The sequence below is a fragment of the Carettochelys insculpta genome, chromosome 17 (genome assembly GCF_033958435.1).
Source record: "Carettochelys insculpta isolate YL-2023 chromosome 17, ASM3395843v1, whole genome shotgun sequence".
NCBI lineage: Eukaryota > Metazoa > Chordata > Testudines > Carettochelyidae > Carettochelys > Carettochelys insculpta.
This window is the reverse complement of record NC_134153.1, coordinates 22,859,799-22,876,396: the sequence shown is the minus strand read 5'-3', so window position 1 is coordinate 22,876,396 and position 16,598 is coordinate 22,859,799. Positions and strand designations below refer to the sequence as shown.

Below are 16,598 nucleotides of genomic sequence, written 5' to 3'. Positions count from 1 at the left end.
CCAATTCAAACAGCAGCTTCCAGCAGCCTGTTCTGGAGCTCCCTCTTCTGGTTAGAGGCTGACATATCCAACAACTGCAGTAATCATGCAAGGACATCCCTAACCACAAAATAAATGTTGGTTTGAAGTTGGGTGCTTTCTTTGTGAAAGTAAAATTACCACATGCACCCTCTTTATAGAGAGCCACTGAAGGACTGAATTATTTACACTCAGTTGGTAAGGACCACAAACTTTTGAGGAGGCAATATAACTGAAGGTAAGAAGATAAGTGAACTGAAGTAAGCCAAAATGATTTAGCCTGTTCCACTTTGTGAGTTAATGCATCAATTAAGAGCAATGCCCTCTCTCATCCAAGTTTGAGCAGAATTTTGATAGCATTCTTTCCTCAGTGTGAAGTTAGTGAAAAGATAACAGGAGATAGCAAAGATCTGGAGACATACAAGTGAAAGAATTATCATAGGCTTTTTTCTTATATAAACAAAAGTTAAAAAACCCTTTTGATTTCTGCTCCCTTTAAAATTTCAAAAGCCATACTACTCAGATTCTTTAAAAGGTTCAACGTTTTCTGTTGGTGAATAACTGGTATTCTCACCTTAAATAGCTTTTGGCCCATCTTCTTTGGGCAACCATTTACATCATAGCAATTACTGTAAATAGTTGCCTGTTTTCCCTTTTCTTTTCTTATTAGACTGGTATCCTGTTTCAGTCATGCACAACACTGAGATGAAAATCAGCTTTGATGGCTCAGTTTCCTTTCTTTCCATCAATTGCTACAAAAGCAGAAAAGCACCACTGCCCACCTGTTCATAATGGTTACGTTTACACTACAGAGATATGTGGACAGAAGTTACTGTTGGAAGAGATCTTCCAACAAAATTTCTGTCGACAGATCATGCCTACACACAAAAGTGGACCACAAATGCAATCTGCTCTGTTGATAGAGAGCGGCCAGACTCCCCAGCCCTCTCTTGACAGAACAACCAACCAGAAGCTCAGCAAACAGGGCTGCCCTGTGAACCAGAAGCCCTGTCTGTCAACAGAGGGGGCACCCTACCCCAGAGCTTCTACACAGCTTTCTGTTGAAAGAAAGCGTTGACAAAGGCGTTATTTCTCATCGCAGAGAGGCAGAATGCTGTCGGCGAAAGTACTGACCTTTGTCGACGCTCTGTCGACAAAAAACATGTGCGTCGACACTCCATATGCAGCGCAGCATCTCATTGCTATTCACTGCTCGGGCTTGTTCACAGGCCCCCTTCGAAGGAGGGAGCTAGTGTAGACAAGCCCTTAGTGTAACTGATTTTGACAGCCAATTGCCAACCTGTTTGCTGTACTGGATGCTGCTGGGGGAGGGAGGGAATGTTTAGTTAGCTAATCTTTATGGCTCCTTTAATTAAGTAACTAGGTTCAGACTCTATCACCCAAGTAAACAGTACAGAAAGCTGCAGTAAGAGAAATCTAGAGTTGCCAGTTGCCACTGAGTGTCATTTTCTCATATTACAGAATATACATACCTCTTATTTTGAAACATCATGGCCACAGATTATAATGGTAATGCCACATGTCTATTTCCTATTTTACTGCAGCGTAGTTCAGCTTTTCCAAGAGAGCCTCATTTTATACTTGATTTTCTCAAAAATACAGAAGTGCCAATGAGTTCAACAGGGCTTACTTCAAAATTAAGTGCACTCAGTATTAGCTTTTTTTGGTAACTTGACATATTACATATAGGTGTTTTAAATCACAATTTAAGTCAGTTATTCAAACTGTCTTGATTTAAATCAATCCACTTTCTGCAGATCGCCCTAATGCCAATTTAGCTTAGCGTAAGTGAAGTTGCTGCTATGATCTACAGTTCAAACAAGAGTTACTTCAAATGCTGGCCAAGGTTTTCCTAAACATCGTGAAATAAAAACAGATCAGCTGATGAACTTCTCAAACAAAACAAATCAGACAGACTTCCAACTTGGTTAAAATGCAGAGTTACAAGTTACACAGTAGCAGTCAAAATCATTCTTGTCTGATAAACTATCTATTGAAGAACTGTAAGGAAGGATGGAAGGAAGGGCTGGACAATATGTCCTCATCATAATAGCTAGAGATGGAACTGCACTACTCATTTCCCCATGCAAGTTAATAGGGTAAACTAAAATTCAGTAAGCTGACAGTAGGTACATTGCAAAATGCTTGTTTCAGCCTCCAGCATCTGTTATGCCACAGGAATTGCATGTACTATAGTTTAAGTTTTTTACAAAAATATCTGCACACAGATAATATGCAACAGGGAAAGGACGTAACTTAAGAATGACTACACAATCAGGGCACTGAAGTATAGGCCCTGTAGCAAGACAGTTTATGGTTTGAGGCTCCAGGCTACTATATAAATCAAAACTGATTCCACAATAAATAGGTCTCCAGCATCATTAATGTTAAGTATACACATTACTACACATTCTGAGTGTCTCCAGGTACTCATATTACTGTCATGAACAAGTGACAATGACACACAAGACATGTGAATGTTACAAAGATGATTTGCATTTTAAACAAATTTCATCATGCCAGTTGAAATAGGAAGAAATTTTCCCCATCACTTGTATCTGTGCGGTATAACTTCTGCTCACCTTACCTAGTGCTAATTTTGGGGCCATCTGTAATTTGAAGCTTACGCAACATGCAGTAGCCACTGCCTCCTAAGAACTGACTGGTGCAATTGTAAGTCAAAATAGATAATAAAATCCTACTAAATACTGTATTACTGCGGAAGGTTATACAACAGAAGTTACAGCTATTTGGGCATATTTGCAGAATGAATGACAAAGGAAACATCAAGACCCTGGTATTCGGCATAATGGACCATTCAAATAGGAGAAGACCACCCCACACAGAGAATGGGTAGATGATATAGTAGATTGGTGCGGAGCTAGTCTTTGGAAACTAAGCCACTCTGCACTGGACAAGGAAAGATGGAAGCAAATCATGAGTGGCATCAGACACCAATGGGTGCTGAGCCCATGGTGGCTGTTGATGATGATGAAGAATCAGTGTATCTTTAAAGCCACAAGCAAGCTGGGACACACCTCCTTCACGGACTGCATTGCTAAGCCTGGTAAACATTCTTGGGAGTGGGAAATATTTTCCAGGTGATGAAGACAGGTTTCTACTCGGGCCATAAAACCCCACAACAGAGAAATCTTTCACAGGCCTGCATGAGTTTGAACCTCCAGAACTCCTGATTATGCTAGAAGTGTTACCCACTTGAACCAGGATTTCTCAAACCATCACGTTTTAAATACAAGCATACAAGAAATTAAATATTAGTTGGCATCATCACACCAATTTAAAAAGGTAGGCAAAAAGGAACTGCCAGCCCTTTTCACATTACTTCATGAAGATGTAGCCTTTCCTCTCCCTAACCACAGCTAAATCTCCTCATCCAGGTCCACATCTTACATTTCTACTTCAGCCTCTAGGTCAATGCAATCTATCTGTATTTATACCCACTGAAAAAAAGTGAATGCAAAAGTAGTTTTCTTGCTTTGTTGTTTCACCCCAATCACTCACACCTGTTTGCTCCAGTCCGCTGGTTCTCCCTGCTGAAACACAAGCTACTCATCTTCACTGGTGGCCCTCACGGCCTATTCTCATCCTATCTATCACACTATCAACCTAGAGACCCCCCACCTCTGCTCCTTCACCAATGCCAACCTTCATTGTCTAATTTAAAAAACAAGCACCGATGCACTTACTCCTATGTCATCTCCGTGTCTGGGACGAACTCCCTGTAAACATCTACAAAGCCACTGCATTGTCCTCCTTAAATCGCTTCTCTGCCATAATACCTACAGAAACCGCTACCTCAGCCCCCACCCCTCCAGAGATGCTGTGACCACTTGTCTCGTTAACCAGTTTTGGTTTTGTCATTATCTTGCGTTCTCCCTGTATGTTATTTCCACCAGTTGTCTTATTTTATACTCAGACTGAAAACTCTTCAGGTCAGGAATCTTGTTAAACGTTAGCACAATGCACCCTTACTCATGAATGGGAACACAAAGTATTACCACAATACAAATAACCTATAATCAATAGTATTTCATTTTCTAGAAGTCAATTCTCTCTTCAGCTGAGTGGAGCTATAACAACAGAGAGCACCTCCTAACTTCAGACAGCATGTCTTGTGGGTGCTATCCGGCAGCACTAGCACAAATAGCAACTCCTCAGAAACAGGAAGTGAAGTAAATATGCCACAACAAAAGAAAAAACAACCAAGTGAATTCATAATTAGTAAACCCAGGTTGGGATTTAATTGGTAATTTATAATTATTTGGTAGTACTGTCAAGGGAATTTAGAGCAACACTAAGAGTAGCTACAATAAATAGCTTAGTGAAAGTACATAAATTACCATAAAACTAATAGCTCCCCTTGGCGGACCAGCCTGCTGAAAACTATTACTCACTTTAATTAAAACATCCTTAGCTGCCATAGAGAAGGTTATTACAATAAATGTCTTAACTTTCCCTTACATTAGCTTTCTCCCTTCTGCTGACAACACTTCTTCCTGGTATAGCCTCACTGCACTTTTTGACCACACACCTGTTTTGTTTTCCCCTGTTCTATCACTGTATTTAAACCGCCATGTGAATTAATGACTATATAACGATTGAAAATAAGGTGTTCTTACTCTTCATGGTTCCTTCTTCTTCCTCGTCTTCAGTGTTTATTACCATTGTACCCAGCTGGGATTCCAGGGTTCCATCATGTTCTATCATAGTATTGGCTCCATCACTCATTGTACTAGCAGCTCTTATGGTACCAGTCTCATCACCACTAGCTCGAACCATGGTACCTGAGTCTGTCTCCTCTTCTTCCTGTGGGTGGATTTAAGAAATGCATTTACTGATCACAGCAATCTTATTAGAAGAGTGGTCACATTCAAGGGGAAGTGGTATCAGCTTCCAATATTTCTTTAGCATCTGAGAATCTTACAGAAATATTATAAAGTCAGCAACACGTAACAAATTCTGCCAGACAGGAACATTGAACTAAAATCCCATTCTCATTATCTAGAAATCACTGACCAATATTAGATGGCAGCACTATTCAGTGTATGTGTATGCTGAAGACCAAAGGGGATAATGTCTTTAAAAGCTAATATTTAAAATAGGTTATATCTAGGAATAATCAATCTCTTAAGGAATTAGAATGAATTGAATTTGCAAGGCTTTAAAACAAAACAGAATTGTACATTAAAATCCAAAACCTGTCATCTTTTTCAGAGAGTATTTTCTTCCCTCTTACCATGCTAATATTGTGACACATGTCGCAATCCCATGCAGTATTTTGAGGGAAACATATGGTACAATGGATATGACTGGATCATGTATCATTGTGGGCAAGGGACTGTACACAACTCCAGAGGGCAAGAGGGTTGCGTAGTGTCACCAGGAACTAAAAACAGTGTTTGTGGTGGGGGGAGTGGGGTAATTAAAGGGGGGAAAGTCACTCAGACTGTAAACAGCACTGAAGAGGTACCAACCCTGGGAAGGCTTGCAGATGTTAGTTCAAAGTGGGTATTCCAGAGGCCAAACAAAGAAAGGGCTTTTGTTATAACACTGTGTTTAAACTGATTCTTGGCCTTCTCTCTGATCCAGCAAAGGGACAGGACTCTCTAAGAAAGGGGCAGCCCAACTCTTGGGGAAAGACATAGACCCTTGTTAGGCCAGAAAGACTAATGTATGACCTCTGGTAAGCTTGGAGCATGCACATAGAAACGTCTATGTTTTCTCTGTAATGCTTTTACCTTAAGAATAAAGATGGTTGCTTAGAAAGAACTATGTGTTAACTTGTATCTGCTGGCAATATGGTCTTTGTAGCCCTTGGAAAGAAAGCAACAGGCAGGCACTGGTCCATAGGCAGGCTGTCTTGCTGTGTACATCACAGTGTAAGGTCACAAGCTGTAAAGCCTTAAAGCCACTTGTAAGAAGGGAGCAGGACAAGGACAAATTGCTTCTATTTTTCTGATCGCAAGGAAGTAGAAGTGGGCATGTACAGCCTTGTGCTCAGTGTGGTTCACATCGCATGAGCTAAGCAGCTGTGGTGCTGACAATAGTTTTATACCTTGCATAAAACTGATCATCAAGTCCCATCCCATCCCCAAACTACTGCTCCAGCACAATGCCTGCCAGGTGCTATGAGCTGCACTAAGCAAGAGACCAGTGAATAAAGATGTCTGCTTCTGTCTCCCGGCTGTTGGAAAAAATTGCAGATGCATGGTGGGCTGGGGGAAACTCAACAGGCAGATATATTCTGTACAAAAGAAATCAATATTCAACATTGCCATCCACTTAAAACATAATCCACTATGTTCACAAGCCATGTACTGTGAGTCCCCAGGTGCTGTGTGTATGTGATGGTAGTCTGTGGTCTGATTTAGTGTCACAAGGCACATACTTCTTGCAGAGCTCCAATGCAAGGGCTCACAGCTGTCAACATGTGGCGGCACAGGGGTCGGCAACCCCCAGCACACATGCCATGGTTGGCACATGAGCCACTTTTCAGTGGCACGCCGGAGAGCTCAGCCCCACCCTTCCTTCCCCCATGCAGGGGGAAAGCAAAGAGGGACTGGCAAGCTCCACCTCTGAGCTGGTGGAGGGGCACACACAGCGCCTGTGCTTTCACCATGCTTCCTGCCTGCTCCACGTGGAGATCAGTAAGAGTCACTGAGGGCAGGGAAGGGAGGGGACTGCCTGTAGGGTGGAAGGGTCTGTGGTGGGTGGCTGCCGAGGGGGTGGGGGGGTTGCCGTGGGCAGCTGGGGGGCAGTCTGTAGGACAGAGGGATTTGTGGTGGGTAGCTACAGGGCTGATGGTGGGACAGGGGGTTGTCTGGGGGCTGCCGGCAGGACTTCCTGCCCATGGGCCATTGTCTGCTCTGGCCCAGCCACAGTCCTGGGGCTGCTGGCAGGGCTCTGTGCCCCAGGCAGCTCCCTGCCCTGGGCCCACTGGTCTCTCCCAGCCCAGCCAGGACCTGTGGGATGCCAGCTACCCACTCGTGTGCTACAGTCTCCTCCAGCCCAATTAGGATTCCCCCCAGCCCCAGCTGGGGTCCCCTTTGGCCCAAGCTTGGGGCTGCAGGGCTGCTGGTGAGGTGCCCTGGCTTGGGATCCCCTTGGCTGTGGGGCTGCCAGCAAACAAACACCAAACCAAAACTGGGAAAAGGACAAACTACAGAAAGTTTCTGCGGGGCAATGAACCCTCTTTCCAGTACAATGAGAGTCTGCATCAGAAACCCTACAGCACCACGGAAGTTCTGGGTAACTCTCTCCTGCTAGCAGTGGTTATGCATGAAGGCAGAGAGGCCATGGGAAAACCTTTACCCTAGAGAAACCCCTCCAACAATCTGGAACCAGCTCTCAGTGATGCTATCGAAACGCAAGCATACAAGTAACAGCACATAACCTTAAAGCCAACATCTTGTTAAAAACATGAGTAAAGATCACTCCACTCCAAAGCATCATGCAGCCTTAACTTAATAGTCAGGCAACACTGATTTTAACATCCCTATATTTCACAGCAAAGTATGCTATTCAAATATATCTTCAGAATAGGCTTGCTGTCTACCAGTGGTTCCCAATCTGGGGTCTGCGAGGGTACTGCAGGGGGTCCATGAAAAGATAAATAAAAATTATCAGAGAAAATAGAATTGGCTTTGATGGGGGTCCACGAATGGTTTGGGGAAGGCGATTGCAAGTCTGCACCAGTGAAAGGCTGGGAACCACTGCTCTATACAATGACCATCAGTTGTCCAGTTTATTCAGTCAGGCTGAAATTGACAAAGCATGCTTCAAGTTGGCTTTTGACATGCGATTGAAAAAATACCACACACACACACTGCAACACTTATTCAAAAGTCAAAACATAATGTATGAGCAAGCAATTACTTGGTCTGCAACTCCGCAATCTTGGTCCATCAGTTAAAAAAAACCCCACAGAACTCAAACTCACAGCACTATACTGCCAAAAGAAGTTTAAATACACATCCCCTCACCTTAAATCTGCGTCTGTTTCTATTGTACAGTATGAAGTTTCTATAAAGGGGTTTCTAAATCAGGAAAATAGTATGAAGAAAACAAGATACAAACAACAAAATTTGATCCAGCTGGGCAAATGTATTTAAAATCTTATACAGATGTAGTACATATCCTTAAAGTACTTTTGCTGAGTTAGTAACTGTGCTGTGACAAGTGTGGCCCTTATGTTCAACTGATACATTAAGGCAGTAGCCCGATACCCCACCTGAACGTAAAGCAGGCGGGAACGGGCTGATAGAGAGCAGCTCTAGGACAGGATTTGAGCAGTCCTAAGCTAGAAAATCCCAGAATCAAAGCTGGGATCAGTGGCTGAGCTAAGCGCTACTCAGTATTGCTCACCTGTGTGTTAAATCAGCCAGTCTAAGGCTAGGGCTCCCACATGTTACGGTAATATAAACAACAATCATAGATCATAGAACTGGAAGCAACCTCAAAAAGTCATCAAGTCCAGTCCCCTGCAACGAGTACCCTCCAACCATCCCTGACAGGTGCTTGTGTAACCTGTGTTTGTGTAATCTTTAATGATGGAGATTCTAAAACCTTCCTCAGCAATTAATTCCAGTGTATGACGACCCTGATAGGAAGTTTTTCCTAAAGTCCATCTTAAACCTCCCTTTATACAATAATCAAGAGAGGAATTATTAACTCTACCAAATCTATGGACTCTTTTAGAAGAGCTTGGGAAAGGCACCTACTTTCTCATATATCAGTACCAACATTTTAAGGTATTACAGTCATTAAACACTCACTGAGTTTTCTTCATCATCTTGATCCAATTCACGCTGTTGTGCTTCCTGACGTTTCAGTTTCACATCCATTGCCTCGTTAATCAAGTCCCGCAGGATTGATGCTCCTTTGGCACTTTTAACAAATGGATGCTAAAAAAAAAAGTAGCTATATAAGCAGTAAAACTCTATTACTTAGAGCTATGCCTATCTCTGCTGAATTACAGTTGGTGTACACAACAAAATGAAAAGTTTTATAATTAAGTTTCTATTCATTAATTTATTATTTTAGTGACTGCAAATGAGAGACCTGTACTGAGTCATACAAAAAGGGCACTGCTATACGACCCTACACTCATAGTTGTTTTCTGAATGCTCATACCTAGAATAGGGATGTTAACATTTAACCCTAAATGGACAAGGCTTACTGGTGACAGTTAAGCAGTAGGAACTGGAGCAAACCCCCACTGCCTGCAGCAGGTGGGTTTTCCAGCCCCATGGAGGTAGACCATGCCAACAGAGCTGCAGACAGGGTGCTCTAGCCATCTGGAGCAGCCCCTAATGTTTAACTGGTTAACTAATTAAACAGAATTTTACATCCCTAATCTAAAAATGAGGTAAATTCATAACACTCAAGATAACATCACGGCTCGCACTTTCCAATAAGAGGCCAACAGTCTGTCTCACTTATTGCTTTCTGCTTCTGACATTTTAAGGATGAACTGAGAAGCTGTAGAGCCAATCCCTCAGACAATGCTTCAGAAACCAAGATGGACCTCTGTTACACAAAGGAAGAGGTGCTTTACAGGAAAGCACTGTGGCTCTTCTAAGCTGGTGCAAATGGCAGGTAACATCTGGCAGCTCAAAGAGAGCACATGGAACATTAGTTTTTAAAACCCAGAGAGTCCTTTAGAAATAGACTAGCTTTGCTTGTAACTCTGCAAGTAGTATCCTCTGAGGTAACAGAGCGACTAGAGACAAACTGGGACAACTAGGACACGGGGGACTTTGACATTAATATAATTAAATATGGCTCTCTTCTAAGCACAGAGTCAGCTAAGGCTTAACTGTTAAGTGTCAGGATTTTCCTCTTGAAATCCTGAAACACTAAGTATGGGAACAGAAAGCAGGAGGAGCTACTCTAACTTCTAAAGAAAAAACTAAAAGGTTTAAAAACCTCATACAACTGGATTTTACAACGTATGAAGGGGAACCAGCATCACAAATTGCACAAATACTCCTTGCCTGCACTGCGGTTTGTCTAGTTAAACACAGGTACGCTAAGAGCACGCCAGATAACAAACACCAGACCTGGAGAAGCTGTGTGGCAGTGGCTCTTTGTTCAGGACTTTTCACAAGACATTGTTTTACAAAGTCTGTAAAGTTGTCTGACCAGAGTTCTGGCTTCCGGAATGTGGGAGGAGGATTTGTAGGAATCATGAAAATTGCCTGAGAATAAAAACAAAATAAATATTATTCTAGTGCTCATTGATTTTGGAAATCTTTAAGATAACTTAGAACAGACAAACATTTACTGAAAGCACAGAAACAGACATTTGAAAAGTTATTCATGTACCTAGCCCTTCTGTGACTTTGAGTGTTTGCGTTAATCCTATGTATATTCCCCTCCAAACAGAACAAGAGGTTTGTACACCACATTGCAGAGGTGTTTCTTCATAAGACAAAGCCACTGTTTTGTTCAGAGAGTGACATTTTTCCATTTTAAATTATTAAAAGTCCTTTATTAAAAAGGGGAGAGAAATGGTTGCATAATACAGGATGCTCACTGCATGGCCACATTCCACCACTCAAGAGGTAGGACTCCCAAAGAGCTTTGTCTCTGAAAAATCCCTTAGTCAAGAATACTGTGGTGGAAAGCTATGGAGTAACAAAACGGTAGGAATCACCAGTGATCCTGGAGAGTCTGGTTCCTTCAGAATATCTTCCTACAGGAAATGACCTTGAACAAAAACACTGGTGTGCACTAAATCAAGTGAAAATTAGGTTGACAAAAAATGGAAACAATAAAAACAAATGGAAGCTGAGGAATGACCACAGAGGTGACTGTGGAAGCCCTAAGCAAAAAGACTGGAATGCTGAGATGATGTGCTCCCAAGAAATTAGGTAAGATATGTGATAATACCAGATTTTGGACCAAGAAGCTATGATGAGGACCATAAGACTGCTTGGTGGTGGCTGTGACTAAAAGATTTACTTTGGATCAAATATATAAGGCTGCTCATCTCTGCCCGGGCATATTCTGAACAAACCTGGTAATGTCATATGCCTTGGCAAAAAAAGAATCCAGTTGGCAGATTTTCCTGCAAAGATTTTTTTTTTCCATTTCACTAAATATTAAAAAGCACAGGTTAAAAAAAGAAAGAATTTGCACATTTTTTTAGGTTAAAAAGTTATTCAGCTGAATAAGCATCGTAGAAGATACTAACTGCCAACAGAGGCTTCCTGCGTTCTACAAAAGTTGTAACTGAAGAGGCCTTGGCCCTTACCCTCATTGGATGAATATCTGCATATGGTGGTTTCCCTTCAGCCATTTCTATTGCAGTGATTCCCAGTGACCAGATATCGGCTACGCAGTTATACCCGATTTCTTGGATCACTTCTGGAGCCATCCAAAATGGAGTTCCGATGACTGTGTTCCGTTTTGCCATGGTATCCTAAAACAAGAGGGGAAGGGGAAGCAGAAGAGCAAAGTTTGGAAAGCTGAAGAAACAAGTCTGCCAGTTATTCATTAATAATTAACACCGTCCCTGAAGATCACACACAAAAGTTAGACTGAAATTAGGGACTTTGCATATCAGGACTGAGATGCTTTGGCAGAATTGTGGACGACTCAACAGAAAGCAGTAGGGGCTTCTACCATACGTGCTACCACACAACCAGCTACTTTGGTGCTTTAGTTCTGTAAATAAGAAAGCCAGAAAGTGTCAGTCTGCTTGTTCCTCTTCTGGGCCCCACTGCACATGCGACTCTTTCATGTAAGAGCTAAACAGCTGAATTCACACCAGTAAATTTTCACTTGTAACTGTACGTTGAATGAGAAATTTCTACATACACGGCTTAGGTAACAGTTTTACTCACTGTAAGTTGGCCTGCTACCCCAAAGTCTGCAAGCTTAGCATGTCCTTCTGTATTTAGTAATATATTCCCAGCTTTGATATCTCTGTGTATTTTCCTCATAAAATGCAGATATTCTAGTCCTTTGAGAGTTGATTGTACTATTGTAGCTATTTCCTCTTCTGTCAACTGAAGAAAAAACGCAGTTAGACTGGCATTTCAGGCTGAAGACTAACATTTTCTTGAAATACAAAAAGTCGCCAACGAACTAGCAGAAAATAAAATACAGTTTCACTTGCCAAGATACCCTATTATCTATACACAGTGCAACTGAGTTACTCAGTCTTACTTCATAGATATTGTGCATTTCGTGTGCATGCCCTTTCAGAGATAACTTGCGATTACGTGACCAATGAAAGAACGCAACAAGGTCAACTATATCTTTTAATCGGAAAAGTAATTGCAGTTGGAGTATGTTTATCCTGAAGGATCAAGTTAGCTATCTATTTAAACATCCTGATTTTCAGGAGAGCTGGACAATTGCATCTCATGAACAGTTGAGAGCTCTGGATGCTCTAAAAACCAGAAAACAGACCTAAGAACTACACATAGACTGCTACAAAGCTACTTCACATAATAAGCAATAATTAGACTGGCTATTTCAATCTTTGCATAGTACAAATATAGATGGTAAGACAGAAAGGACATACCGTTTTATTTCGTAATCGAATTATATCCGACACTGATCCAGCTCCACAGTACTCCATGACTATCCACAGGTCTGTGTTTTTAAAATAGCTGCCATAATACTTGACAACATGGGGACTATGAAAAATTAGAGAAAGATTCAGATCCTGCTGGTGACAGCAATTATATAAATAGGAGCACGCAGCATAGCTCAAAAAGATGCTAGGAGTTCAGGGTCAGACTTGGTATCCCCGCTTTAAGGCTGAATATATTACAAGGTTAAGAGTTTGCAGGAAGTGCTCATATCCTCCATTTGGCGATTTCCTCTAAAATACCATAATAACCATTACTCCTAGTTCTGCAATTTAGTTCTGTGACATGAGGCATTTTACTCATTTAACAAGAATTAGGTCTTTACAGTACAGTAGGTCATTTTATCTTACCTACAGTTACTGCCTGGCAGCCAAAGAAGCAATAACTTAATCTGTATTAATGTATCAGATTATAAAAATGACCCTCTGTCCTTTGGACAGAGCCGAAAGCTTTAAAAAATTGAAGTTATAAGACCAAAAATAAACTCACTGTACTCTATGAATGACATTCTCTCTAATGCAAGAATTTGAATCAGCCATCTCAAACACTCATCCAGGGGGCCACATGAGGCTCCCTGGATATTTTTTGCAGCCCGCGACTACATGTTAATAAAACATCTTGGTGTGGCCCGCCCAGTCACACACCCTTCTCTGGCATGCAGGAGTGGCAGGGGGCAGGACGAACATCAGTCCTGCCTCCTTGGGCTGTCCGTGTCTAGCATGTGCATATTCGAATCCCAGGGAGCTACAGGGTTTTAATATGCACACACTGGACACAGACAGCCCAAGGATGAGGGACTGGTGTTTGTCCCTCCCCTGCCATTTGTGCATGCCAGAGAAAGCTGTATGACCCTTGTAAGAGGGATGGTGAAACCCACATTGGTTGAGGCAGAGATGGGTGCCTGCCTGGGGCAGCCACAGGTGGGGAGCTGGGGGCGAGGGGAGCAGAGCAAGGGGCAGTTGAGGTGCACAAGGCACAGTAATATGGGGAGGAGTATGTGGGCAGTGCAGTGACACACACATGGGCTGAGGCAAAGAGGGGCATTTGCCTGGGCAGCGGCAGGTAGGGACCCACGGGGAGGGAGGAGGGCTGGAGCAAGGGGCAGCCGAGGAGTGCAAGCCAGAACCATATGGGGAGGGCATAAGGGGGTGCAATGTATGCCTCATAGGGCTTGAGGGTAGTGCTCTGTGGGGCAGTGCAAGCCACAAAGGGCCTGGGGTTGGTGCACGGAAGGGGGGCAGTGCAAGCCTCAAGCAGCCGGGGGTAGGTGCACTGGGGGCTACACTGCAATGGTTGGCAGTGCAATGAGGCCTGAACTGTACTGGGGAACAGTGCAGGCCTCAGGAGACCAGGGGGTGGTGCAATGGAGGATGCACTGCAGCGGGGGGAGTGCGAGCCCCAAAGAGTCTGAAAGGCGTGAGAGAACACAGTGCAACGGGGGACTGCAGGATAAACCCCAGAATGGCTGAGAAGGAAGTGCAGAAAAACTGGGGGGCTGGGAGGGTGCAGTGTAAACTTGAGGGTAGGGGGTCTAAGAGGAAAGGAGTGCAATGTATCCCCTTCAGCGGAACTGAAAGGAAATCTCCTTTCCAGACTTTGGACAACAGCCACAGATCCCAACCTGGTCTCTCTCCTCATCACCCCTACCGGGGTCACCCAGTCCCACCCTGTACCCCTTTTCTCTCTCCTTGCTTCCTGTATGCAGGGAAAAAAAACGTTGGCATGTGATGTCTTCTATGGCCCCCCTGATATGCAAACTTCCACATGGGGAGAGAGGCTGCTCTTGGGGCAGGGAAGGGGTTTCAAGGGTGTTGCACCCACCCTGTAGAAAGGTGAGAGAGAAATACATAAGAGCCAAACCATCACCTAGTCACAAAGACTGACAATGCAAACCCAGTACAATGGAAACCTAAGTACAACTTTAGCGACATAACATCGGGGGCGTCGGTGGTGATCAGTTTCTCTCAACCCTAATCTTCATTTTCTGAGTCTGTACAGCTCCATTCCCCTCAAATACCACTTCTTTAAATTAACTCTCACTGTTGTTCCTTCCAGCCACAAATCTCAAAGCCCATTCATTCAGGTTGGTAATTCATGAATTTCCTGTGTGGTAGCTTAACCTCACTTTTGGAGATGATGAAACTGGCAGCACAGAGAGTGCAGAGCTAACCGTAGAATGCAGCCATCCTGACACCTGGCTTTGCATGTTCACTGGAAAACAACCTGTCCCTTCTTCCTTTGAGATATTTTTGGCTTTTTTCCTTTATCTGCTTTTATCATCAGTGTCTTCAACTTCTTTCTTCCCTCACTGCTACGTGTGTCTTTTCTATTGGTTTATGTGCTATAAAAATATTGAAAACTAACTGGTATCACAAAAGTGGTGTCAGTTCTCTGGAAAGAATACGCTGGACTGAAATGCTGCAGGTTTTATTTGGAAACTTAACGCTCTTATATTTTATACATATGCTACTGTTGTATTTGCTTCTCAGGGCTGAATACTTAAAAAAATGGGATTTTATATTTTATTTTTATTTCTTCCCAAATAAAATTAACATAAAACATTGTGATTTTTATATCAATAAATGTATGTCCATTTTTGCAATTGCATGAATGATATATTTATGCAAAATCTCAAACTTTATTTGATGAAGTACATTTATGCTGGTTTTTATTTCAATAAAACAAGTTACGTATCATATCAAAATAATTTAAAAGTACCTTAAATGCATATTTAAATTAAAAATTATATATGACCAAATAATTTTATACAGATTTTATGAAATATTAACATTATAAACAAAATTCATATTAAGTATTAAATTCTCAATTAAACTTATTGTATTACACTCAAACAAGACCTGAAAAATATATCTAATTTATGATCTAATAATCATCAATAATCATGACTTTCTGGTAGAAGTACATTTTCTTTGGTGACCCTGATAGCCATCAATTTTTGTTTGTTCAGCCCTCAGTAGGCTTTGAGCTCGACATGCCTGATTTAAATTTTGACATCAGAAAAACTAGTCACCGTGAAGGAGTCACCTAAAATATTTGTGCAAAGAACAGAATTCTTCCAAGATCATTGCCAAGTGTTGTGCAACTGGATAAAAAGGAAAGGTCCCATTTTTTAGGCCCTCTACTCCTTCTTAACATACCAAATGCTCGAAGAAGCCTAATGAAGCTTGTAATTATTTCACAAAATACTTTTATGACCAGATTCTAAAAAGGTTGTATTTTATTTAGACTGATAATTTCCAAAAGGAAAAGGGAACAGCTGTAGAAATATACTCAGCAGCATTATACAGTGTTGCCAGGTGCCCAGTTTTAAAACTCCAGTTGCCTGTGCTGTAGAGCTAAGACAAGTTCTCAGCCTGCCCTGCCCTGCCTCTGCACAGCTGCCAGAATCAGCTAGCATGTCCCTGTGCCTCCTAGGCAGAGGCATAATTAGGGAAGGCCCACTTACTGCTGCCAGTGCCAGCTCTGCAGCTCGCACCCCAACCCTGTGCCCTAGTCCAGACCCCCCTCTCTTACACCCAATCTCCCTCTTAGAGCCTGCCTGCTAACTCCCCTTCAGAATCCACATTCCTTCATTCATCCTTAGCCCCCTCCCAGAGCCTGCATCCCCCACACCCAACCCCAGTCCTGAGTCCCCCTCCTGCATCCCTAACCCCACATCTCCAGATCTCACACACACAACTGGAACGTAAACCCGCATCCCCTGCCCAGTGAAAGTGAGGGAAGGTGGGGAAAAAGCAAGTGACAGCAGAAGGGGCGTTGAAGTGACTGGGAGCAGGCCTCATAGAAGAGGCAGGGCAAGTGTGTTCAGTTTTGTGCAATTAGAAAGCCAGCAACACTAATTATAAATCATTGGGTCCATGTTTTAGTACTGCAAGTTTCATTCATTTTAAGCTTTTTTGCTTCATCATCATC

General features: G+C 42.6%; 1 protein-coding gene across 1 annotated transcript in view; it reads right to left on the bottom strand.

Moving 5' to 3' along the window:
* The window catches only part of STK4 (serine/threonine kinase 4), an 89,442-nt gene that overhangs the window by 58,011 nt on the left and 14,833 nt on the right, over positions 1-16,598 (bottom strand). The window contains exons 4-9 of the mRNA XM_075011821.1: positions 12,596-12,710; positions 11,910-12,074; positions 11,318-11,485; positions 10,122-10,259; positions 8,835-8,963; positions 4,680-4,866 (exon numbers count right to left, since the gene is read on the bottom strand). Coding sequence (XP_074867922.1) covers positions 4,680-4,866; positions 8,835-8,963; positions 10,122-10,259; positions 11,318-11,485; positions 11,910-12,074; positions 12,596-12,710 — 902 coding nt within the window. The remainder of the gene's footprint in view (positions 1-4,679; positions 4,867-8,834; positions 8,964-10,121; positions 10,260-11,317; positions 11,486-11,909; positions 12,075-12,595; positions 12,711-16,598) is intronic.